Source organism: Muntiacus reevesi, chromosome 7, assembly GCF_963930625.1.
Source record: "Muntiacus reevesi chromosome 7, mMunRee1.1, whole genome shotgun sequence".
NCBI lineage: Eukaryota > Metazoa > Chordata > Mammalia > Artiodactyla > Cervidae > Muntiacus > Muntiacus reevesi.
Window position 1 is genome coordinate 70,089,942 of NC_089255.1, and position 25,049 is coordinate 70,114,990.

At 42.6% G+C, this 25,049-nt stretch overlaps 2 protein-coding genes across 6 annotated transcripts in view; one reads left to right on the forward strand and one right to left on the reverse strand.

Moving 5' to 3' along the window:
- Positions 1 to 411: 411 nt before the first annotated feature.
- On the reverse strand, positions 412 to 12,537 carry LOC136171479 (homeobox protein SIX4). The gene is made up of 3 exons (XM_065940108.1): positions 11,576 to 12,537; positions 8,124 to 8,812; positions 412 to 4,761 (listed from the first exon to the last, which is right to left on the reverse strand). The coding sequence occupies exons 1-3, from the start codon at positions 12,454 to 12,456 to the stop codon at positions 3,965 to 3,967; spliced, it is 2,367 nt and encodes a 788-aa protein (XP_065796180.1). The 5' UTR covers positions 12,457 to 12,537; the 3' UTR covers positions 412 to 3,964.
- A 9,534-nt stretch (positions 12,538 to 22,071) lies between these two features.
- Positions 22,072 to 25,049, forward strand: part of MNAT1 (MNAT1 component of CDK activating kinase) — a 198,328-nt gene continuing 195,350 nt past the window's right edge. For all 5 annotated transcript variants that reach the window (XR_010663875.1, XR_010663876.1, XM_065940109.1 and 2 more), the window contains exon 1: positions 22,072 to 22,276. Coding sequence is in view for 3 of the 5 variants with exons in the window: in XM_065940109.1 (XP_065796181.1) it covers positions 22,188 to 22,276 (89 nt within the window). In the remaining 2 variants the exon portion in view is untranslated. The remainder of the gene's footprint in view (positions 22,277 to 25,049) is intronic.

Here is a 25,049-nt window from a genome sequence, read left to right on the forward strand (position 1 = left end):
ATCACTGGTGGATCCAACTGTGGTATATAACCAGACGTTGGCTGATGGAAGTGTTTTAAAGATGGGGTTATACTGAGCCCTTTCAATAACGCTTGGGAATGGAAAGGTCCTTGAACATTTCAATTAACTTCATTAAACCTTAGAGGGTATCAGATTCAGATTTGGGACACCCAAATGAGTAAGACACATTTCTTGGCTTTAAGGAGGATGAACTCTAATCATTTAGCTCTGAATATGCAGCACAATTACGTGAACTGGGTAATTTTGTATAAAGATCAACAGAGATTATTTTCCCAAAATGACTCCTCTTATCCTTATACTTGCGAGTCTATGAAATGTTTGTGGTTTTTGTTTTTTCTTTTCCTTACTCTTCTCTGCTTTCCCAGGGATAAACAACTTTTCAACATAACGTATGTATAAATATAAAGTTTATTTAGCATAGTGTTTAGAAAAATAAGTTCACATCATTTCAGAAAACAAATAAAACACTTAATTGTCCAGGCATAAACCCCTATTACAGTACAACATACACACTTTAGATCTCTTTGGTTGGGTAATTAAGCACAGAAGTGTTCTGGGACATGCTCTGTGTGCCGTCACCTAACAGTGCAGTAAAGACTCCGTTACCCCACCCCATGATATACATTCTGTATAGATTTTCTCTTTGTGTAAGGCACAGTAAAACCATATTGAGTATATAACTGGTTGCCTCTAAACATACAGTACATGCAACAAAAGAATAAAAATTTTTGAGAACCCTGAAAGCCAAAAGTCACATGCTATATAATTTTGATTAATAAAATGTAAGGTGGTAATAAGAAATTAACATGAAATGTATCAATTAGATACAAAATAACTGTTAGGCTCTATTATCTAAGTTCAAGGAAGACTTTTAAAATATCTTCTGTAAAATGTAATTCTTTTCCCCATAGCCTTCCTGAATTATTTATATTTTTATGATGAGATGATCTGTCAAAAACATTTTAAACAATGAAGAACTTCTGATTATATACTAACACACACTTGTCTAACATGTAGTCGAGCAGGCTGCAACACCTACCCAATAATCTAGCTTTGAACATGCAAGACGCAAGGGCATATACAGGGAGACTGAAGGTCTGTGTGCAATTTAACTATGAATTTTATCTATGGCTATAACATCTACTTGCCTTTCATAACACAAGAAAGGCAATGAAACGTGTACAATTCAGTCTTTTCATTACTACTGATACATGTAGGCTACAAAGCAGTACAACACAGGTGCTCTTGCTTGAACCAGGGACAAATGCATGTTCTCTTTATTAAACAATAGATTGTCCTTTATTGGATGCAACTAAGAGCTAAATGCCAAATTCTGACTGATAAGAGTGCATAGAGAGGCTCACATTGAAAATCCCACAGCCAGCAGCAGGGGTTGGGGTTTGAAGGAGAGTTGTTTACCCCTATTCTGATTCCTCTTTGGAGATCATTAGAGGGTCATTTGCAGCATCTTCAAGCATTGGTTTATGTAGGAGAGAAATTCTGCCAAGGGTTTTGAGTCTGGCCCTTAGCAATGCAAAAAATATTTGCAATTCTGTGCAGGGAGATCATGGGGTTTACCTTATTTCATTCACATATATATGGGCTTCATAACAACTGGCCCTTATTTTACTGAAAGAACAGAAAAGAACAATAAGTTCTTTATAATGTGCATTGATTCTTACCTGGTATATTGTATAGCTACCTGGAGTAATTGTAGGGGTATAATTATATCATGTTAGAGTATGAATAGGTTTCCTAGGTAAGTCTTAAGTTTTGTGCTATCGTTTTTCTTTCTTAAGGTAGAAAACAGGAAGAATAAAAGAATAAAAGAGAGGCTTATTATATTTTTGGAAGACAATATAAAACTTTTCTAGTTATATATGTATAACATATATAACTTTTTAAACTTTCCCATCTTTCTTATTCGATGGGTATTTTAAAATTAAAATGAACAAACTCTTGATATTTGCAGCAATCAAGTGGAAAACATCATTTTTATGTAAACTACACTATAGAACCATGTGATTAATCTCAGTAACATGATCAGCACACACCCAAAGAAACGAACAAGCTGTATTAGTGGTGGTGGAGTGGAAGAGAACTCTAAAATGCCTGACATTGTAAAACAAAACAAAAAACATGTCATTTCAGCAGTTTAGGAACATTCACTAATTCCATAAAAAAATGGGATCTAAATTCGTTGTCAAAATGATGGAGGAGAAAAAAATATGATGGGAGAGGAATTCTTCAAAGGGCTCTTCATGTATGCCTGCAAGTTCCATTTGCAATAACAATAAAAGTGAAATCCTCTATGGCCCTTACTCAACATGCTGGACTGATGAGCATGCAGAGACTTAGAGTGGACCCTTTGTTCCAATCTTAAAGAAAGCAAGATGTGATGACATCTTCATGTTCCACAACTTTCGGTCATCTCTGAAGAGGTCATTTCCTAACTTATCTTGCTTTACAGAGACCAGAGACTTAACTCACTACACAAATGTATTTGTATTATTACATTTTCTCTTCTGAGTCCTGATAAAAACTGTATAACCACAGCTCACAACATTATCAAACAAGCTTCTTACAGAAACCCCCAAAAGATTTAAAGAAGATGCGATAATATAGTGCAAACAGTCATACGTCATAATGTAACAACTGATTCAAAACAGTTTCAACAAGACATAATTCTGCTCATTAGAAGATACAAACTCTTTCTTTACTTTAAAATGGTTGTTTTCATAGCCTTCAGAACTGGTTTTGTGTGGTAGTCTGTAACCGTTACTTTTAGTGAAATGTATCAACAATAATTAGTTGTTCAACCATTTGCATCATAAACATTAACTATAAGTGAAACTTAAGTTCTTCAGATTTAAAAGCAATTCAGTGAAAGTAACCCTGTTGGATAGTAGAAAAAAGTCATCAGTGCTTCTGTTGACACTTCTGTACCTTAATAAGAATAAAAAGGCCACAAGGTAAAAAGGCACGTAGAATTCTATAGGAAATATATTTAAATGAATCAGAGAGTTGCTAAATAAAGAACAAGAATGTGAAAAAAAGTACCAAAATTTCAATAATGGGAGTTAGATTTCCTATTTCAGTTGTTATTAATATTGACCTTAATAGACTCCTGATAAAAATCATTACTTTTAAAATCCTACAAAAAGTAAAACTTTGTTGGAAATAACTGTTCACTTCCTGTTCAAACAATAAAAATAAATTAAACAGTACCAAAACATTTTTTTCAGTTCATAGTGTCTGAAGTATAAGAGAAACATATACAGCATAAATAAAATTCACTGTAATTACCCAAATCCTTATTGATAGGACTAACATATTTACACTCACACTGCAGATTGTTTCAGTTTTCTTAGTGGGGTTGCGAACTTTCTCAGCCACACTAGACTATTAGCAACCACATTTGGAATTGTATAGAGACAAAGCAAGACTTTCACAAAAATGCTGAAAAACAGAAATGCATATATTCAAAAATATATCCTTAGAATTGTATGAAGTACCACTTATGCTTCTTAACCTTACCAATGCCCATGGAGGAAAAGTAAACAAAAAGAACTGCATTGTTTCTAATGTTCTGTAGCGATATTTAATTTTCTACCTTAAGGGTATACATTTTTAATTTAAAAAACTGTCAAGTTCCATTTGACCTTAGAATTAAGTCAATCAAATGATACACTCTGACTTCTTGATATATTTCATCTCTGATGTCTGTCTCCATCTATTGAAAAGAGAACCAAAAAGCTGCAGTAATGCAGTTCTACTCCTGCATATTTAACTGTGATCTTCAGGCAGATCAATCCAAGGTCTCTTGAATGCATTTACTTGCAAAACTAGTGTTTCCCTTTAAATGGGAGACCGCTTTGTGTCCTCAGGTCTTCCATGAAAAGATTTGCCTGCTGATGCCAGGGGAGGGAAAAGGAAATTAAGTTTACAAGTCTTGCATATCTTCATCCAACTGGACAGTCTGGAGCTTGGCAAGCTCTTTCTTGTCTGTTTCCAGGTCTTCACAGACAGTCTCCACCATGCCGTCTAGGACATACTTGGATTTGGAGTCCAGCATCATTAAGTTGCTTGTTGTTTTGCTCTCAGAATTTGTTAAGAAATTTTCTTTTATGTTAGCTACTGATTGCATAACTAAATGATGTTCTCTGACAAAATCCTGGTGTACTGTTGGGGAGGGGTGACCCACCTGGTCTTCACCTGGGGGAACTATTTCCCCAAGGGCAGCCTGGGACATGGGTACTGATAGTAGATCTTGACCAGAAATAAGGGAGCAGTTCTGAAGAGTTGCATAGTTAGCGTTGTTGACTGACGTCACAGTAGATTTGCTTGCCACAGGTGCAGACATTGGCTGGCTATCAGCAATGTCAGGGTTTAGCTCAGTGGGATTTAGTAGGGTTGGGGAAGTGAGGGAGAAGTTGTGAGTGGGGGATACATTAACTAATGAGGAGGACAGTGGGTGGAGGCCACTTCCCGAGATACTTTCAGAAGATAGGTTTGCATTTACTTGTGCATTCTGATTGACAGGCATCAGCTGAGAAAACACCAGGCTCCTCTCCACGCCCTCCTGTTTAACAGATCCTATAGTCTGGCCTGAATTAGGAACAGTGTATACCACTGCACTGGGAGCGAGAGAGCTCAAGAAAACTTTTCCTTGCTGGACTGTGGCAGACTCACTTGTAAATGTGCTCCCATCTGAAGTGCTTGAATTTACTGAAATATTACCTAAAAAAAAAAAAGGTACATATTATCATTGACAGAACTGATAAGGAAAGAAAAGTTACTTTTTTACACACATGATTTTTCTTGAGCACTTACAACTCCAGATTTCCAGGCTCTGCTCCTGAGAGTCTGACTCAGTAAGTCCCAGAGCAGGTATATTTTTAACTCCTTGAGTAATTCTGGTGATGAAGCAGGAGCAAGAACTACTGGCTTAGAAATCAAATGTGAAAAAAATTTTTTTCCAAGTTCTAATTTCAGTTAAGTTTCTGGCTCAGTATTGCTAAGACTTGTTATCTCTGTTAGTTGAATAGTTATTGCTAGCTCTGCCAGTTAGAACTAGAAAACAAATGCAAAAGAGAATGCCTTTGTTCAGGACAAGCTCAGTAACTGACATAAAATATAAATGGAAATGTAGAAAATACCACATAAATGAGTTACCCTGGGGCTTAAAGTTAACCATATAAACCTGTACAGACAGGTTGCACTCATTCACCAAACTAACCATAAAGTAATGTCAACAAAACATTCAATAGATTTTTCTTTCTTTTTGTTGTACTAGTTCTGAATTTTCAGTATTGTAGTGATAGAATTAATAATAATAATGAAATGTGCTTTTAAAAATACAGATCCAACAGCATTAAAACTAAAGCTAATGCTTTTAAAAAGGGTTTCTGTCTTTTGAGACTCTCATTATAATGTTCTGCAGAGACCAGAAGTAGAAAAAAATGTAGGTAGAAAGCTGAAGACAATGCAGATGAATTAGACCCTCGTCCCCAACTCCCACCATCAAATTAAAAACCTTTTCCTCTGAGCCTTCACCTAGGTTTGGGGAAAAATGGCAATTATCTTGCCTTTAAGGAAAGGTGGGCCTAGAAGAGTTTTGTGACAGAATAATTCAAATGGCAAGTTTACCCTGATCTTGAATTAGGTGTGCAGTAGATACTCTTCATTATTTTGAGAAAATACTCCAATGTTAAAGTAAATATTATTTTGAGAAAACAGTTCAAAGTTAAAGGTAATTCACCTAAAACATTTCCCCCTTAAATTATTAGAATAATTGTGATTATGTTGCCACCTATATTGATAAATGTCATAAATATATGTATGTCTTCGTAACATTTTTAAGCACCCTAAACGCAAAGGAATGTCTTTAAACAAACAAAAAATGAAAATTTTATCTGAACTTACGAAAAACATTTCTATGCATGTTTCAGCTCTTTTCTAACATAAATCTTTGTTTCAGGTCAGACAAATGAAAAAGGCTCTAAAATTCTTGTTGGGTACTAAATTGCAGCAAAAGACATCTGAAATAGATGTTTACTTTGTTGTGTGTTTGTGAAATTATTTGCCAGTGTATATGTGAACAAAGTGATCCGTTATTTTGGGATAGGACCATATATAACAAAATAGATGTGACATTTTCTCAAACTGCTATTGCATCTAAGTAAAATAATGTTTCTCAAAGTTTTTATATTACGAAATACATACGTGAAGGGGAAAAGCAGATGTGATCTAAAGCTTGATATTTAAGTATAGTTGCAAATGAATTATAAGTTGAACAATAATTTCAAAATCAATTAAAAAAACCCAGCTGTGAAATGATCAACATACAAAGAATAATTTTATAGCGATGCTAAAAAAAAAAGAGCTTATCTTCTTAGATTATAAAGTGAGTAAAATGTAGAAATTCTGCTTTTCTATGTAAATTTCAACTACAGAAAGATAATCTACCTTGTCTAGCCATTTGTAAGAAAGGCATGGTGTCTATGAGAAAGGCTGACTCCCCAAGTACTTTACTGAGAACTGCAATACACAATTACTCTAAGAGAATGTTGCTTCCTGGACACGTCTGGTTAAACTTATGTCTTCAACTCACCCGGACAAGTCTAAAGATTGACAGCTCTGTCATTTGATCTTAGCTATTTTAACTGAATATGCTGTTCTTATTCATAATGAATGTCTCATTGTAAGAATTAACTATTAGCCTGTAATAATTTCCCATGGCAGCACTTCTTTAGATTATGTATGAGAAGTATTCCTGCCTTTCTCTTCCCCAATGCATACACCATGCTTTTTTGCTCAAATCTGTTGTCTTTAAAATGTTATCTACTATTTGGAAATTTCCTAAAGAGAGAAAAAGGGTTAGATCCATATTAAAGTATTATACAACTAAGCACTTTGGCTTTCTCTGTGGTTTGACTATTTCTGTCCTGTGTTGGATAGTGACTTAGCTTAATCTTTTCTATAGCCTGGAACAATGAAGAAATAAACAGCATGCTGCAGGACTGTTGTGTGGTACTATACTACCATTTTCCCTAAACAGAAACAAATGTGCAGAATGGAATTCACTGCACAACAATTTTTCCATTAATACCTCGAACAAACTGAAGTAGACCATAGTTGTAGAAAACAAGAGATGTGAAAAAATTGATCTTTTTTTTTTATAAAACCATTTTACAGGAAGCTGATCTTTAAGGCAAACAGTTACTTATTTGATTTTTGTTTTGGTAAAAATTTGGACTTTCAGATTTGCTTCCACAAAGGCAAATATGCACCAACACCTCCCTCTTCTGAAGTCAGAGGGTTCTTCAACCTCCATTCTAACCATTCCTGTTTTTATAGAAAAACAGGGACACAAAGCTCTCCAGATTTGCTTAAAGTCACTGAAGAACTGGCATGTCAGGCTCAGGTTCCCCAAATTTCATCTCAGTGGTTTCTTTAGGAGATGTCTTAGTAAAGCCAGAAACATAAAATAAGGCTTACAGTTGCCTTCATAAAGAAACCCACACATTTAAGAGGCTAGTATACATGCAGAGAAACAAACAATCATATATTCCTCTGTTTTACCTTTTGGTCTGTTACATCTTATTTATAGGAGGAACATGAATCAAACACAAATGATCCAGTCTTTTTAGCTTGCTCTTCTAAAACACCTTTTGCTCAGATAAATGATGCTTAGGTGAAGTGTACACATTCTTACCAACTGCTTGGCTCATTTTGTGTTCTTAGCAATATTATTAATTTTTAATCTTAAAATATCAAGCAATGGGTTACTGTGTAAGTACCGATTGACTTAGCATATTTCTATAATTGTAGAACTGGCAGGACTCACAGTGAACTGTATTTTTCCATTCAGTTGTTGGGAAAATAAAAGCCCACCCCCATGATACCAGGGAACCAAGCAAGCTGGATATTACATGGATGTTGTGAAGGCGGAGAAACAAAATCAAGACTATTCTGTAGATGTAGCAGCCAATAAGGTACCCGAAGACTAATAGCAATCTATAGCTCTCACCAAATGCGTCATTTACAGCAGCTGGCTAAAACATTGACTGATGCATTATGGTACCAAATAAGACTTTTACCTTGTGAAGCTGCCACTGAAACAGGAGGCAGCTGCAGTGGAGAGAATCCAATGCTCCCATTAAGGAACTGGCTGTTTGCTCCAGAATTGGGGATCTGGACGATGCCATACTGGTTAATTTGCACTGGCGTGGTAAAAGTCACCACAGAGCCTCCATCCTGGGAAGTCACTGTTTGAATACCTTCTCTTTTCACCTCAGCGCTGGGAATCAGCCCTGGGAACGACACCGGAGCACTGGGGCTATAGGAGGTGGTGGCTGCTGAGTTAGCTGAAGAGCTCTGGAGAACCTTGAATTCCTTCACATCCTGGGAGGTAGACCCCAGGATGTCAGTCATGGATATACCATTGCTCATGATGTTTGATGCCATTTTTGGTGGGTTCAAAGACACTGTCTGTGTATTTCCCACACTTAATCCATTAAGGATAACTCCATTGGGTCCCTGAATGAAAGAATTACCGTTAAGGAAGACAGGTGAAGTACTTGCAGGTACCAAACTTCCGTTCAATAAAACTCCAGAGGAGCTTAACGATATTTTAGCATTTCCAATTTGTTGCATATATACTGGCTCCAGGTGACTGGAAAGGCTGAGGTTGGTGACACCATCGGATGAACCCGAGAGCTGATGAGGAGACAAGTCTTCATGACCCTTGCTGGATTCATCTTCAGTGCTAGGATTGCCATCTGACTCACTGTACAGAGGAGGAAATCAAGACGTTCAGAAAGTCAGGGGCATGGCAAGGTACATAGTGCCAACTGTTTGTAAAACCAGCCTTTAACCCATTAAAGGCTGTGTCTAAGGAAAGCACAGCAGAAAATCTTTTAGTCTTATTTTAACTATGAGGCCTTTCTGCAGATTTTGACCAGGGCATCTAGGAAGAGGAATTCTCCTCTTTCAATCACCTTTGCTAATAATAAATTCAAAGAAAGTCCGGAGGTCTGAAAGATGTAAATTCAGCTAACAGGATTTACAGAAGAATTGTATACTTTTTTTCTTTTTTTTTTTTTTTTTGTAGCACTGAAATTATTTCTTACTGTTAAAAATGCTTCTACCTATACCATAGGAAAAAACTCATCAAAGGGGTGATCATTCATCTTGCTTTAGGAACTCTTTCTCTTCCCCTCAAACCAATTCGGATTAGGGTGGTTTTGGAGGTAAAGAAAACTGTCAAAGGAGCAGGAGATGGGAAATACTGGCTTTTGTTTGCCAGTTAGTTAACGAGAGATCATATTCTCACCTGCTCCCAAACTTCTACTCCACCAGATTGACAACTGTTTCATTCAACAAAGTGGCTGTTTCAGAACTGTTATGTGCAGTCGCCTTTGAATCCAAAGGAAGCCATAAGGGCCTATTTAACGAACACCAGCCAGTGCCCTGGGGAGGTGGGAGGGAAAGGATGTGGGTCACTCAGTGGCCGTGTACCTATCAGACCCCTTCCCCAGTACCCTCAGTTCTGCTCCCTAGCAGACAAGACTGTGCTCCTCACCTCTCCGATTTGGGGGGAAATACCAAATCCGGGGACAGGTTTCCCATTTGGTCTGAGGCTGGGCAGGGACAGGGGGGCGTAGGACAGAGGCCCTACGTTTGGAGCGCGGCGGGACTTGGCCCAGCAGAAGATCCGACATCCCTGCAGTGCCCAGCGGTCGGTTCGCTTTCATGCCTTGGGGAGGGGATTACTCCGGCTTTGGGCTGCGGGGCCAGGAGCGCAGAAAGCGCTTTGATTTACGAGCTGAGGCTGAGCCGCCGTCGCCGTCTGCGAGGGTGACTCACCGGGGGTGCGGGTGGGAGGTAGATCCGGAGAGGGGCCTCAACCAGGCAACTGGGCCGGGGGCGGGGGTGTGGAGTGGGGGGAGAAGCAGGCTGAGTGTGGCGGGGGAGACCCGGGGAACGCGCCGGGCCGGGGAGTGGAGGATGCAGGGCAGCTGGACTGCGCGCCGCTCCCACCCCCTAGACCTGGCCTGCAGATTCCGTAGGCGATGGGACCCGCTGCCTCAAGCAGGCGCGGGGGCAGGTGGCGTGGAGTTACCAAGGCGCCTCCTCTGGGTCGCCCCGAAAGTCTGCGGAGGGGTGCACGTAGGTCGGGGTGCACGCCGATCGCGGTGCGCGTTTTGTTTTGGTTACCGCCAGGCCGGGCTCGGACACCGAGCCTTCCTCCCTGCCTGGGGTGAGGAATGCCGGAGCCGTGGTTCTCGGCCCCGCGGGAGCGCAGGGCAGAAGCGGCCCACAGCGGGCTCTGGAATGCGCAGGGCGATCACCTTCTCCCGGCCGGGCCGGACTGCCCGGCTCCCAGATTCCTCCCTACAGCAGAGCCTACGAGCTGCTTTTGGATTCTTTCTTGTCCCTGCAGGGTTGGCGACACTTTCCTTTTAGGCGGCCTTCGCTTTACACTTCGTCCAACAATACAACACAGAGACACTCAGACTAGGTGTCTGACTCAGGAGGACGTACGGAAGAGGCGGAAAACCCGGTATTTTCTACCAGTTGGGAAAAAATAAATACCTGGCAGTCAAAAAGTTCAAACCCGCCAGGGTGGGCGCTCAAAGAGGGGCGGAGTGGCTAGCGCCCCCACTTCTTTCCTGCCTCCCGCCCGGTGCCAACCTGCCCCTACCCCCATCACCACGCCAGGAGGGAGACACGCAATTGTCCGGGGCCAAGGAAGCAGCCCCGCAGCTCCACCACCCCCGAGGCGCTGAAATCCGATCCGAAGGAGTTCAGAATCAGGTTTCAAAACACCGCAGAGCCGAGCCGCACCAACACCCCACAGTTGCCGCGGCCGCGAAGGGAACCAGCGAGGGCAGGGTGAATGATTAACTCTGTCACATACAACCTCGACACCCCCAGACCCCCTCCTGCGCCGCCAGCCCTCTGTCCCCCCGCCCCCCGCCCCCCACTCCGTTCTCCTCCTTCCAGAACGGCCACGGCCACCTCCAACATGGGCCCCGGCCAGCCGAACCCTGGGGGTCCGGGGAGCGCGCGCGCGCGCTGGGCTGGCGTGACCCCTCGGAGGCGCAGACCCGGCCCGGCTCTGGCAACCTCCGTGGGCCTCGGGCGGACACTAGAACTGCCGTTCCGGCGCCTACACACGCTCCTTCGCCCGGCCAGAACCGGGGAGAGAGTGGCAACTTCAAAGCCGGCGGGATGGGGGTGGGAAGCTGGGCAGCAGTGACCAGCCGAGGTGGGGGCGGGGACTGAGACCTAGGCGGGCGACCAGAAACTTCTGGGGGGAGGTGGGGGAGGGTACGGAGCGAGGTTCCCCCGCCCCCCGCCACCGCGCCCCCCCACCTCCCGCCCCGCGCCCGGGGCCGGGGACAGAGGTGGGGGGCGGGGAGAGGTGGGCAGCCGGACCAGGCTGGTGGGGAAGGTAAGCGCCATGTTTGCGAGCACTTGGAGGAAAAGAAAGCTGGGAAGGGGGTGGGGGAGAGGAAGGGGGAGGAGGAGGAAAGTTGGCGCTCACCTTTTGGACTGGGTCTCGGAGGGGTTCCGATCGCGCTGCCGGCGGTTCTTGAACCAGTTGCTGACCTGGGTGAGGGAGAGGCCGGTGATCTTGGCCAGGTGCCGCTTCTCGGCGGGCGAAGGGTAGCGATTCTGCTTGTAGAGCTCCTTGAGCGCGTTGCGCGACTTCTCCTTGAAACAATACACCGTCTCCTCGCCGTCCCAGATGGTGCGGGGCAGGGGGAATTTCCTGCGCAGCCGGTACTTGTCCACCGCGCCCAGCGGCCGGCCGCGGGCTCGCTCGGCCTCGGTGTAGCGCGCCTTGTACCAGAGCTGCTGCAGCAGCGGGTGGTTAGCCGACTCGAAGCTGTGGCTCTCGAGGATGCTGTAGAGCTCGGGGTAGATGCCCTGGTGGAAGGCCACCAGCGCCCGCGCCTTCAGCAGGCTCTCGTTGCCACGTAGCAGGTCGCTCTGGGGCAGGGACCAGAGGAACCGGGCCAGGCGGTCCAGGTTGCCCCCCTGCTGCAGCGCCTCGCACACGCAGGCGACATGGTCGGGCGAGAAGGCCAGTGGGGTCTGCGCGGCGGCGGCGGCGGCCGCGGCGTGGTGGTGCCTGCCCAGAAGTTCCGAGTGGAGTTGTACCTGATCCACCGCCGCCCCGGCCGCCGCCGCCGCCGCTGCAGCCACTGCCCCTTCCTCTCCGCTCACCCTGGCGGCGGCGGCCGCGGCGTCCCCCGGCTCCAGGGGAAAAGGGGCTGGAGCCGGGGGGCTCAGCCCCGCCGCCGCCGCGCCCCCCGCCACTTCTCGGGGCGCCTCCTGCCCCTCCGAGGCGCTTTCCATCCCATTCTCCTGCTTGATGTCCGCCGCACTTGCAATCTGCCCGGTGGGGGAGGAAGAGGACATTTTTTTGTTGTTGTTTATTTTCCTCCCTCCCTCACTCCCTCGCACTCTTTTCCTCTTTCTTTTCCCCTCTCTTACTCCTCCTTCTTCGTCTCCCTCCCCCCTCCCCCCCTCCGGAAAGCCCACTCCCTCCCTCCTGGTTTCGGCTGGATCTGGCCGATCAGGTTTCCCCCCGGCCACGCAGTCACCATTAAGATAGCAGCTAGAGCAAAGTAGTGTAAAAGGATAGCTGCTTTCTGCCGTTCCCCCAACGTGACTCCTCCGGTTGCTGCATACTATATGGCACTGGCGGCCGGGCCGGCTCGGCCGCGCCACCCCATTGGCTATTTCGCATTCAGAGGGAGGAGGAGACACAGTTTCTATCCCTGTCGATCACCCGCCTCCCACTCCACCCCTTGCCGTTCCCTCTCCCCTGACCCCCAGGCACCTATACCTGAAGGAAAACACCGACATTCTTTTCAGGCCCTGCTTCTGGGCGGGAACGTGCCTAACGTGGCCTGAAAACTGGACAGCAGACTCTTTGAAAGAGAGTCCCTACGATTCCAGTGGGAATACTAATCGTGTGACCTCAAGGTCTGGATGCTAGATTCTTAACAAAGAGGCCACCCTCAGTGTCTAGATGACAAAATTTCGGAGGATTTAGAAGCTTCTCTGGTATCGCTACTGCTTTCACCCTCCTTTCCATTGTCTTTATTAAGGATTTTGTATTCAAAAGGGTCAAGAATAAAATGGCACTAGGGAATGCCCCATGGGGGAAGCGTTCACAGTAAATTAAAATTCCAAAGGAGGAGGGATGCTTGAAAACGGTGTAAATAGCCCACTGAGAACGCAAAAACAAGAAGCCTTCAAAAAAAAAAAAATGTTTTTAACCTTAGGTCACCTGGAGGGCTGGCAACCCAACTGAGCCGAACCTGATACAACTAAGTGTGTAGAATGTTTTACCATGTTTATCCTGGGTCAGCAGGGTAGAAGAGATCTTACTTTGTAGATTATAATAACAGTATGGAAATTTAAGCTTCTATATGAACCTTTTTTAATGGTAGTGTATGAATAGTTTTTTGGAGACGATCTTCCTGGTAGAAACCGATCTCTATGTGCAGGTGTCTTGGAGGAGATGAGTGCAGGATCAGCAGCCATTTCCACAACATAAACAGATGGGAGACTGCCCTCTGGTTTGAGGTGAAGTGCCTGAGGGTGTGGAGTCTGCTGCTTTTTGCAGCTATGCCTCTTTCCTTCATAGTTTGCATGAAGTTTTCACTCAAAAAAGAATGAACCCATCTCTCCTTCTCTGATTACTGTGGGTCACTTGGGTCTACCTGCTGGTAGTCTTTCGCAAAAATGCAACATTTTAATGACATCGTCCTAACCTTTACTTCTAGGTGGCTTTGTTTTGTTTCTGCTTCCCAATTACCTGTAAGTGCTTATTTCAGCATATTTTAAAGCAACTGTTTAGGTCACCTGCTATGGTAATCAGATTGATGAGGTTTTCCTTTTTTGTGGACAGGCTGCATTTTTATTGCTGGTCAACAATCAAGTCATTTGACTTTGGGTTTAACTTGCTTTTGTACTACCCTAATGAAGCCAGCACTGATATCTCTGGTAGATTCAAAATTTGTAATTATGCAGAAGACCACATGTTTCTATCCCATTGGAAATATCCAATTAGGCATTGAACTTCTGGACAATATCTGAGATTCATAACTTTCTTGAATTTAAAAATATGCTTTTTATTTTAGAATAATTTTGACTTACAATTCAGTCATAAAGAGAACAGGGTTCCCACTTACTCTTTACCTAACTTCCCTTGATGTTAATTTCTTACATTATAGCAATACATTTGTCCAAACAAATTAACATTGGTGCAATACTGTTAACTGAACTCTGGACCTTTTTTTGGGTTCACCTGTTTTTTCACTAATATCTGTCTTCTGTTCCTGGATCTAATCCTGGATATCACATTCCATTTAGTTCCTTGAATTTTAAAAGTGTATTTATCAGAGCAAAGTAGACAGGAGGTAGTGTGGTTTAGTGGAAAGCATGTGGATTTGGGGATCAGTTAGCTAGGTGTAGGTTTAATCCTAGCTCTGCCATTTATTAGCTACTTGACTATAAAAAGTGGACAGGATTGTTGTGAGGATTAAATGAGATAAGATGTGCCCAAAAGCACCTGGCACATAATTAATCTTTGTTAAATGTTTTTTAGCATTAACATCTCCCTCATGATAGTGCAAAGTAGGAAACTTTTTTAGTTGTATATACCTTATGAAAACTCATTTGGCTATATTAAAGGGCTATCCAAGTGCAGATCATAGGAGTCTTCCTCAGGCTTATTATCAATCAAATATAATGCATTAACTTGGAAAACCACGCACTGGGTTTCTGCAGGTCTTGTGTATATTTGCCTCCAGAGTCTCAAGTTCAACAGATTATATAGAAACAGCCATGGTCTTTTATAATACCTGTAGCCTGTGGCTATGTTGGTATTCTATAGCTCCAGTAAGAGATTTCTATAGGACCAGAAATGAAATCCAACACCAGGATCTGGATTGCTTTAGCTGGTTGAGTGTCCGAGCTCATTCTGGCAGCATATCGAAATGGGCTGGAAGCCCTTGACTCAAATATGGTTAGCTACATTGAAGTAGAACCCCAGACTTGAGGGTGTGTGGAGTTAATCTCAGGGCACTTGTTTTGCCAAATGAATTGTAAAATTGCTGAGTATTTGCTTCTACTTCCTGCGTCTGCCATGCTATGAATGTTGAGTCTGCTCTGCTGATACACAGACTAAAGCTATGTTTTGATTTGGGAAAATGGAGGTGAGTTGGGATTGCCTAAGAGTGAAAACTAAGCTGCTTGTTTCTGTATCTCTTCCTTCCTGCCTGAAGATAATGATGAGCAATACAGAAATCTTTTGCCATTTTAGCATAATGAAGAAAACATAGTTCAGCACAAAATATTGCACTTTGCTTAAATGTATCTAATGGTGTTGCTATCAAGAACGGAGATTTCTAGGGCTTCCCTGGTGGCTCAGTGGTGAGGAATCTGCCTGCCAAAGCAGGAGACACAGGTTTGACCCCTGGTTGGGGAAGATCCCACATGCCACCGAGCAACTAAGCCCCTGTCCCACAACTGTTGAGCCTGTGCTCTGGAGCCGGAGAGATGCAACTACTGAGCCCACGTGCCACAACTACTGAAGCCTGTGCACCCTGGAGCCCGAGCTCCGCAACAGGAGAAGCCATGGCAGTGAGAAGCCCGCATACACTGCAACCAGAGAGAAGCCCCTGGTCTCTTGCAACTCGAGAAAAGCCCGAGCAGCAGCGAAGACCCAGCACAGCCTCTCAAAGAAGAATGGAGATTTCCTTTCTCAAAACTGACTTTGGCTATCTGGAGGACAGAGGGAAGGCTGTATATCTGTATCTTGGTCTGTTCTTTCTGCTTCCAAAAGCTTATATTAAGGAAGTCAGGTTGTAAAGTAGTCTCCTAGGTAGAGGAGGTGTTCCTTTGCTATTTAGTGACCAACAGTTGATGATATGTAATCAGCATTTCTGAAAGATCTTTCATTTGCCAAATATTTATTGAGTCGTGATTAAGTGCATGGTGTTACATTACATACTGAAGGATAAAATTGGGGTCTCTGACCCTGAGTAACTTAAAATCTGGTAGGGGAAGTAAGATATATTTGTAAGTAAGTACAATACAGAGTATATGAGTGTTAAGGATAAAGAGACTAATTCTGAGAGGCAAAAGGCAATGGGGAATGGATTTTTAGCTGGATTTTTAAGGAAAAGAATTTTGAGAGTTCACGGATAGAGTTCATTAGGGGCAGAGGGAATAAAGCATGGAGCCATGAAGCCATGTGGTTTATTTCTGAATATATTGAGTAATTCGGTGTGTCAGAAGTGTGGGTTTTATATAGGTGTATGATGGGAGATTAGCTTAAAAGGGATGTTGGGGGCAAATTATGAGGGACTTTGAATGAAATGCTCGTTTTGCTGTGCTGTGGTAGACATAGTGGTCTGTGTATCGTGGCTATGTTGTGAGTAATATCATGGCCATATAGTTGGCTGGTCCAGGGTCGGGCACTGGCACCAAACCAAAACCATTCAGCCCTTCTCTAGGATTTTTCAAACTTACATGAAGAAAAGAAGTAAGACTGGTGGGAGGAGTCTTAGATGTAGTACTTGGGAGTTCTCAGTGACCAAACTCTCTGCCCCTGACCAAACTCATCTCTCTGTTGAGGATGCTAATGAGCACTAGATGAGAAGGAGAGTGACCTAGTGAGTCACAGGGATGATAGTGGAGGGAAGAGATCCTGGCAGAGACTAAGTGCCAGGTTCTAGTTCTCTCCCAAATGTAGCAGCATTTTTGCCTCTTAGTGATGTTAATTTGCCCCAGGAGCCAGAAGCTCCACTTGAACTGGCCTAGGCAAAAAGATAAAATTTTGGGGTCATAATACCAAAATGGGAAGAGTAGAATGCGGCTGGTCAGACTTAAAGACGCATTCATTATCCCTTTTCACTGGCCTCTGCATCTTTCATCAAAGAAGTTTTAGTCTTTCAAAGGGTCTTTCCCCAGAAGGTTGGAACCCTGGGCTTCCAGGAGTTCCCAGCACACATTTTCTAGCTTCAAGAGGCTCTGCTGCTTTTTCCTTTCTTCCAATTTGATAAATTCTAGGGATGATCTCTCATTGGTCCATAGGGTTTTGTTGTCAACCCCAAGGCCAGAGGGCCGGCATTGCAATTGGCAGGTCCATTAGAACTGCCCGGTTCTGTGGGGGAGGAGCTGTTTTCCATAAGAACAGGGTGGGATGCTATCCATAGTCAAAGAACAAAACAATAAAAGCCTTCAACAGTTTGGGAAGGCCTAATCTGGGTTCATAGCCTTAGGTCTGGAAAGGAAGGGTTGCCTTTGAGAAACATTATCCAAGAGGGGTAGAATCTGCTCTTATGTATGCTAGAGGATGAGCAGATTTGGGAAGAGAAATAATGGGCTCCTATCCCTTGTAACTCAATCAGTAAAGAATCCACTTGCAATGCAGGAGACCTGGGTTCAATTCCTAGGTCAGGAAGATCCCCTGGAGAAGGAAATGGCAACCCACTCCAGTGTACTTGCCTGGGAAATCCCATGGACGGAGGAGCCTGGCAGGCTACAGTACAGTCTACGGGGTTGCAAGAGTCGGACATGACTTAGTGACTAAACCACCACCATCTTTATAGAGTGGAAAACTTTCGTTGAGATATAGCTATCTTTATGAAAGTGGTTAACCTGATCGCTGGGTGTTTTTCACAAAGGCTGAGGTTCCATTTCAGTCCCTGTTGTCCGAGAGACTCTCAAGAGTTTTCTCCAACACTACAGTTCGAAAGCATCAATTCTTCGGCGCTCAGCCTTCTTTACGGTCCAGCTCTCATCTCCACACATGACTACTAGAAAAACCACAGCTCTGACGAGGCGCACTTTTGCCAGCAAAGTGATGTCTGGTGCTATCCGTGCGTCCTTCCTCAAAGTTTTCTGACCATTCTGCATTAGTGAGCTCCACCAGGGGTAATGGTGTACTTTGCAGTTTCTGTTGTCTATGAGGCGTTGTAGTAGGGCCTTCGTATGTGCATATCATGTTATTTAATCATTACAGGAACCCTGTGAAGTGTATTATGTGGAGGAGGGAAACCCAGTTAAGGGAGAATAAGAAATTTGGCTCAAAAACAGTTCTGTTTTTCAAAATTTATTTTGTTTTTAATTGGAGAATAGTTACTTTACAATGTTATGTTAGTTTCTGCTGTATAGCAAAGTGAATCAGCCACACATGCACATGTATTCCCTCTCTTTGGGATTTCTTTCCAATGTAGGTCGCCACAGAGCATTGAGTATGTGCTGTAAGTTGGTTGCTCAGCTGTGTTCAACTCTCTGCAACCTCATGGACTGTAGCCCGCCAGGCTTCTCTGTGCATGGAATTCTCCAGGAAAGAATACTGGAGTGGATAGCCATTCCCTTCTCCAGGGGATCTTTCCGACCCAGGGATTGAACGTGGGTCTCCTGCATTGCAGGCAGATTCTGAAGAAAAGGTAGGACAACTTAGGCAGTGTATTAAAGAGCAGAGACATCACTTTGCTGGCAAAAGTCCACCTAGTCAAAGCTGTGGTTTTTCTAGTAGTCGTGTATGGAGATGAGAGCTGGACCGTAAAGAAGGCTGAGCTTCAAAGAATTGATGCTTTCGAACTGTAGTGTTGGAGAAAACTCTTGAGAGTCTCTTGGATTGCAAGGAGATTAAACCAGTCAATTCTAAAGGAACTCAATCCTGAAGATTCATTGGAAGGACTGACGCTGAAGCTGAAACTCCAATACTTTGGCCACCTGATGTGAAGATCTGACTCATTGGAAAAGACTCTGATGCTGGGAAAGATTGAAGGCAGGAGGAGAAGGGTGACAGAGGATGAGATGGTGGGATAGTTATCACCAACTCATTGCACATGAGTCTGAACAAACTCCAGGAGACAATGAAGGACAAGGAAGCCTGGTGTGCTGCAGTCCATGGGGTCACAGAGAGTTGGACAGGGCTTAGTGACTGAACAAAATAAAGTTGGTTAGGTCTGTTTTTAAAATGATAGGTTCTTCCTAGTACATGCCTCATGTAGATACTACCACTCACTAATAATACCTATACTAGCAATCTCTTAGAGATAGTGAAGAACAGGGAAGCCTAGCATGCTGCAGTTCGTGGGGTTGCAAAGAGTTGGACACGACTTAGCAACGGAGCCACCCTTAATAACAGGTCACAGTTACTGAGCCCTTACTCTGTGCTAGTGGCGTCCTCAATCCAGCGTGCTAGTTGTGCTGGTGTTATCCACATCTTATATTTGGGAAACCTGGTGCTGTTAGTCGTGTAGCTAGTAAATGAGGCAGGCAGAACTTGAATCCAGCTCTCTTGATGCCAGGAGCCAAATCTATAATCACTACTTTCTATTGCTTCTAGCTCAATGAGTAATGCTTATCTGATAGATTTACAAGTCAGTTGTTGTCACCATGTTTCTCTAGCAGTAATTTCCAACCCAGGGAAAAGATAGAGCTGGTAGCAATGTTTCCTCCCATAATCTTCAGTGCTTTTCTTGCCTTAATCTCAAGGCTTGGGAGAAAGGAAAAGCAATTCACTGCACAAAAGTGCTTTGAGGTCTCCTGTTCAGAGAAATGATTAAATGTGTTTTGGTGATGATAAACATTGTTGTTATTGGTGTTCAGTTGCTAATTCATGTCCTACTCTTTGCAACCTCATGGACTGTAGCAAGCCAGACTCCTCTGTCCTCCGCTTTCTCCCGGAATTTGCTCAAATTCATGTCCATCAGAAATGCTATCTAACCATCTCATCCTTTGCTGTTCCCTTCTCCTTTTGCCTTCAGTCTTTCCCAGGATCAGAGTCAGCTCTTCCTATCAGGTGACCAAAGTATTAGAGCTTCAGCTTTAGCAACCGTTCTTCTAATGTATATTCAGGGTTGATTTCCTTTGAGGTTGACTGATTTGATCTCCTTGCAGTCCAAGGGACTCTCAAGAGTCTTCTCCAGCAGTATGGCCAACTTAGTGGATAAGTTCTCGTTTAGTTTTGGCTAAAAGTTTTATTTGCTCACTAATCATATTCACTCTTTCATCAGAAGTTTCCTTTTCTGTTAAAATATAAAGATCGTAAAAATTGCCTTTATTTAGCGTGCTTCACTTTGACTCATAATCTGTTTGGATGTGGTCTCTTTCAATAAATTGCAGCGTACGGACTTCCCTGCTGATTTAGTGATTAAGACTCCACACTTTCACTGAAGGGGACCTGGGTTCGAACCCTGGTGGGAGAACTTAGATCTCACATGTCTTGCAGGCATGTCAACTAAAAAAACCTTTTTTTAATAAAAAAAATTGCAGCATAATGTCTCCAGGTCAGCACAGCATTTGATATTGCCTATTTTAGTAAATTTACATTTGTTTAGCTTCTGTTAATGAACAATATTGGAGAAGGAAATGGCAACCCACTCCAGTATTTTTGCCTGGGAAATCCCGTGGGCAGAGGAGCCTGCTAGGTTATTTATAGTCCATGGGACCACAAAGAGTGGGATCTGACTTGAAGACTAAAGAACAAAAATGAACAATATTATGATCAAACAAATGACATGATGTTTTTGTTAGGTTAATCCCTGATGTCTTTCTACTAACATAAAGACCTATGCTGTGGCCTGCCTCGGTCTGTTGGTTCCCAGATGTGGTATCCAGCTGTTTGTCATGTTCTCCTTCCATAGCGCATGGAAATCCCAACTGTATTTCCACAGTGTGGGTTGCCTGTTGAGTTCACTGTTTAAAAACAAGTGAGAGTTGGAATATTCCTCTTTTTATTTTTATTGAAAAGAGAAAAGATTACTATGAGTATATTACTATCAGAGTATTCCGTGGGTATTCATTGTATGGGTTAATTTTAAAAACTTTGTATGCTCACTTCTGATGGAGTTGGGTTAGATTACAATACAGTACTCAGGATAAAAAATTTCACATTTCACTATTTGATGTTCATTCATTCATTCTTCATTTACTGTACTTAATCAACAAGTATAAATAAATCCTTGTTCAGGAGATGGATAAGATGTGTCCTTTATAGTGGGAGGAATTTATTATCAGGTAGAGCTATTTACGGGCTTCCCAGGTGGCACTTGTGGTAAAAAACCTGATTGCCAATGCAGAAGATGCAAGAGATGCCAGTTTGATCCCTGTGTTGGGAAGATCCCCTGGAGGAGGGCAAAGCCTGGAGAATTCTTGCCTGGAGAAATTCCATGGACAGAGGAGCCTGGTGGGCTACAGTCCATAGGGTGGCAAAGAGTCAGACTTGACTGAGTGACTTAACATGCATGCAGAGCTATTTATAGATTGCACTTTGCAGCCTTGATAAATATAGTGAATGTTACTTAAAATTTCCAAAGAGATTCAGGCTCTCAAGAGAGTCGAGTTGCTGAAATAAAGTGTATATTCCTGTGTGATCCCTCCAGTGTTTGGGGAAACAAATACTGCCATTGATTGGTAAGGTGGTGAGAGATACTAGAGCCAGCTGAAACCCTTAAGCATGCCTGACCATCTTGCGGTAATTGCCTCTCTGCAGATGCCAGATATTATTTATAGAACTATTTTAACATTTCGTGAGAATCAGTAATATTTAGGGTCAGCATGAGACTTTCATTCTAAATAACTTTTCCAAACTTCATATCTGAGAATGCATATTGTTTTCTGTGATTGCACGACTGTGCAAGTGTAAAGAAGTAGAAGGCACAAGACTATCACACTGTTTAAAAGAAAATACTGGTCCGCGTTACTGAGTATGTACACCAAACATAGCTCTTTGATTAATGGGACTATTTCCAGACAGAACAAGGTGGAATCTATGTTCCTAATTGTGACACGATTTCCTGAAAAATACAGCTAGGTACATAGAGTTGAGGGTTTATGTGTAATTTGCCTTTTTAAAAAGCCCTCCCCCTAAACCCAAGGTTTTGCCGAGGCCTGCGAAAGCTGAGACCGAGCCCTGGCGGCAGGACCGGAAAACTTGCTTCCGGAACCTTTGCGCTGAAGTGCCTTGCCCCCGGCCGGTGCTCATTCGCAAAGGACCGTCCCAGTCAAGAGCTTGTTGGTAGGAACCTGCTTGGCCTCGGATCCGAGGCGTTTGAGGTTGGCTGTGGCGGAGACTGAAGCAGGCGCCGGGAAAAGTCCATTGGAAGGAAGGCGCCATGGACGATCAGGGCTGCCCCCGGTGTAAGACCACCAAGTACCGGAACCCTTCGTTGAAGCTGATGGTGAATGTGTGCGGACACACTCTGTGAGTCGGGGGATAGTTGGGTTCCATGGGGGGGAGACGCACAGGGTGGGAGCCCCCTCGAGAGAGCCGGGAGATGCTTGTCGTCGGCTCAGGGGAGAAAAGGGCTTCGTTAGTATCGACACTGGGGAGGAAAATAGGAAAAGGGAACGTTGTATCTCTAAACAGACTACCCTCCAGCCCTGAGCCGCTGTGGCCTGCTTTGAACTGCCGGATTCCCTGATGTAACCAGCAGTTTGTCACGTTCTCCCCTCCTTAGGCGATGAGAACCTGGACTGTATTTCCGGGCTGTGTTAACAGGGTTCCAGCGTGGGAGATCGGAGTGTTTAGTTTCACGCAAAGCGTTTTTATTAAAAAGAACGAAAGTGCTATGAAAATACAATTACTGTGTTTATATACTGTTGCTATTTGTTGCACTGGTTAATATGAAACTCCATCGGTATGCCCACTGTCCTGATGGAGTTTGGTTAGTTCTCATCTCTAAAAGAGAAAATTCAGATCCTAGGCAGTTAATTTGTAGATACAGTAATGGCTGGCATTGAGTGTACATTACGTGTCAGGCAGTGTTCTAAGCGCTTTACCATTAGTTATCCTGTTTCATTCTCAACAGCAGCCCCATGAAGTAGGTACTCATCTCATTCCCATTTTACAGGAAAGGAAACGGAGACCGCTTCAGATACCTTATTTAGTGGACCTTTCTAGAATTGGAACACAGGATGTCTGACTATAACATGCCAATTTTGGGGGGCTTGGGAAGAAGGGAGATATGTTTTGAAGAATAAGTGCAGGAACTGGTCAGCGTGTTTCTTGCCACGTTTTTATGGTTAAATGTGGTTCAGTAAAGGTGGTCTTATAAAGTGCTTTGAAATGTAAGGTGAACATACTTTCTCGTAGCTTCTTTGATGTTTCTAAGATATAAAAAATGATGGTTAACCTACAATGTGGTAGACAAGATCTTTGGGTAAGTAAACCTGAGTTGCCTGGTTAGTTGCAGCTATAATGATTATAAAAGGATTTAATAACTTACTGGATTGGTCTTATTTTCTAATTAGTCTTTATTTTCCCTTGCTTTATCCAGCAAAGGAAATACAATAGAGCTGTGATTGAAAGGATTAAAATTAGAAATAAGGTAAAAGTAATCAAGTAGATTGGAAAAGGGAAACCAGGCAAATGCTGTAAAGACTATTCAGTTTTTAGAAAGATTTTGCTTGGTTTCTCTTTATTTTCCTGTACCAGATTTGTTATAGTTGGTGCTCAAGGAAAAGGAATTTTCTTTTTTTGAAAGGGTACTAACTAAATGTAATTTACTGGAATGAATTGATACCTAGTAGTAATTAGCTAGTCAGGGAAGAGTATGTGATTTTAGCAAAATAAATTGCATTTTTATTAGATAGTTATATTTATTTTTAATTGGAAATTGCTTTTGTTGTGTCCATGGTTTTTTCTGTTTTTTTTCATAAGAGTTAAGAATTGTCTAAGTCATTCTGATGTTGCATTGATTTTGGTTTATTTGCTAATCTGTTAGTTAAAGACCAAGTTTTGCAGCCCTCTTTTAACTTGAAATATAATAAAAATGAATAAAAGTTTATATGGTATTGGCTAAGAGAACAAACTTGTGATTTTGAATTCTTTGTACTCTCACAGGCTCGGGGCAAATTCCTCTTACCTCATTTTTCTTCCCTGTACAATAGAGATAACAGCACTATGTATATCACAGTGTTTGAGGACTAAATAATATATGTAAACATCATATTCGGAGGTGCTTAATAGAATTTTTTTCACATAGTATTTGTTCAGTATACATTGGCAATCATTATTATTATTTATGCATGGTATGGATGCTAAGCAGAAGTAAAATTTAAACAGGATCCACTCGGCCTGCTTTAAAAGACTTGCACAACAGTGGTATCTTTAAGTGAATTCAAGTGATTATAAAATGTGGAAATACAGTTTTGATTATAATGCCCCTTTTGTGATTTAAATAGGAACTCAGTATCGTGTTCTCTCATTGGAAATGGGGTTATATATATCCTGACTTTTTTCATAATGTATATCTTGGATATCTTTTCTAAATTGGATGTGTATATATTCCTGTTTAACATTTGGATGATAGTCCACTGTTCAGTTATACTATAATTGATGTACCCAAAAATTTTGTTATGAATATTTAGATTTCCTATTTTTCACTGGAGTCAGTTTCTCTCTTTCCGCCCTCCTCCCCAGCCCGTATGCAAGTATATTGTAAGATTTAAGAGGAAAACCAGGGGTAAATGCCTAATAGTAGAATTGTATGTGACTTAAATTTTGATAAACATTGCTCACTTGCTCTCAAAAAAGATTGTATCTGTTGTGCTCCCACCAACTGTTCATGGAAATTCCTGTTGCCACATATCTTTGCTGGTATTGGGCATTATTACTTTTTTAATCTTGCTGTGCTGATAAGTAATAGAACATTATAGATTTTGATGTGAAATACTTTTGATAGTATGCTGAATTAGTACAGAATGTCTCTCATGGGATTGAACTTAGGCATTTTTACAATTGTTAGTCTGAAAGGAGTAGGTATTATTATTTAGCATTATTATTTGTATTAGTTATCTATTGCTGTGTAATAAATTGCCTCAAAAGTTAGTACCTTAAAACAATAAATATTTATTATCTTATACAGTTTTGAAGGGTCGGGAGTCTGAGAGTGGCTCAGCTGAGTGATTCTGGTTCAGTGTCTTTCATGAGGTTTGCTCAAGCTGTTTTCTGGGACTGGAGTGTCTGTTTCCAA

Excerpts from the sequence above, each read along its gene's own strand:
- LOC136171479 (XM_065940108.1), bottom strand. The coding sequence starts at position 12,456 with ATGTCCTCTTCCTCCCCCACCGGGCAGATTGCAAGTGCGGCGGACATC. Across the intron at positions 8,813-11,575 it reads TCCGAGACCCAGTCCAAAAG|TGAGTCAGATGGCAATCCTA; the intron begins GTGAGCGCCAAC and ends TCCTCTGTACAG. Across the intron at positions 4,762-8,123 it reads TTCAGTGGCAGCTTCACAAG|GTAATATTTCAGTAAATTCA; the intron begins GTAAAAGTCTTA and ends TTTTTTTTTTAG.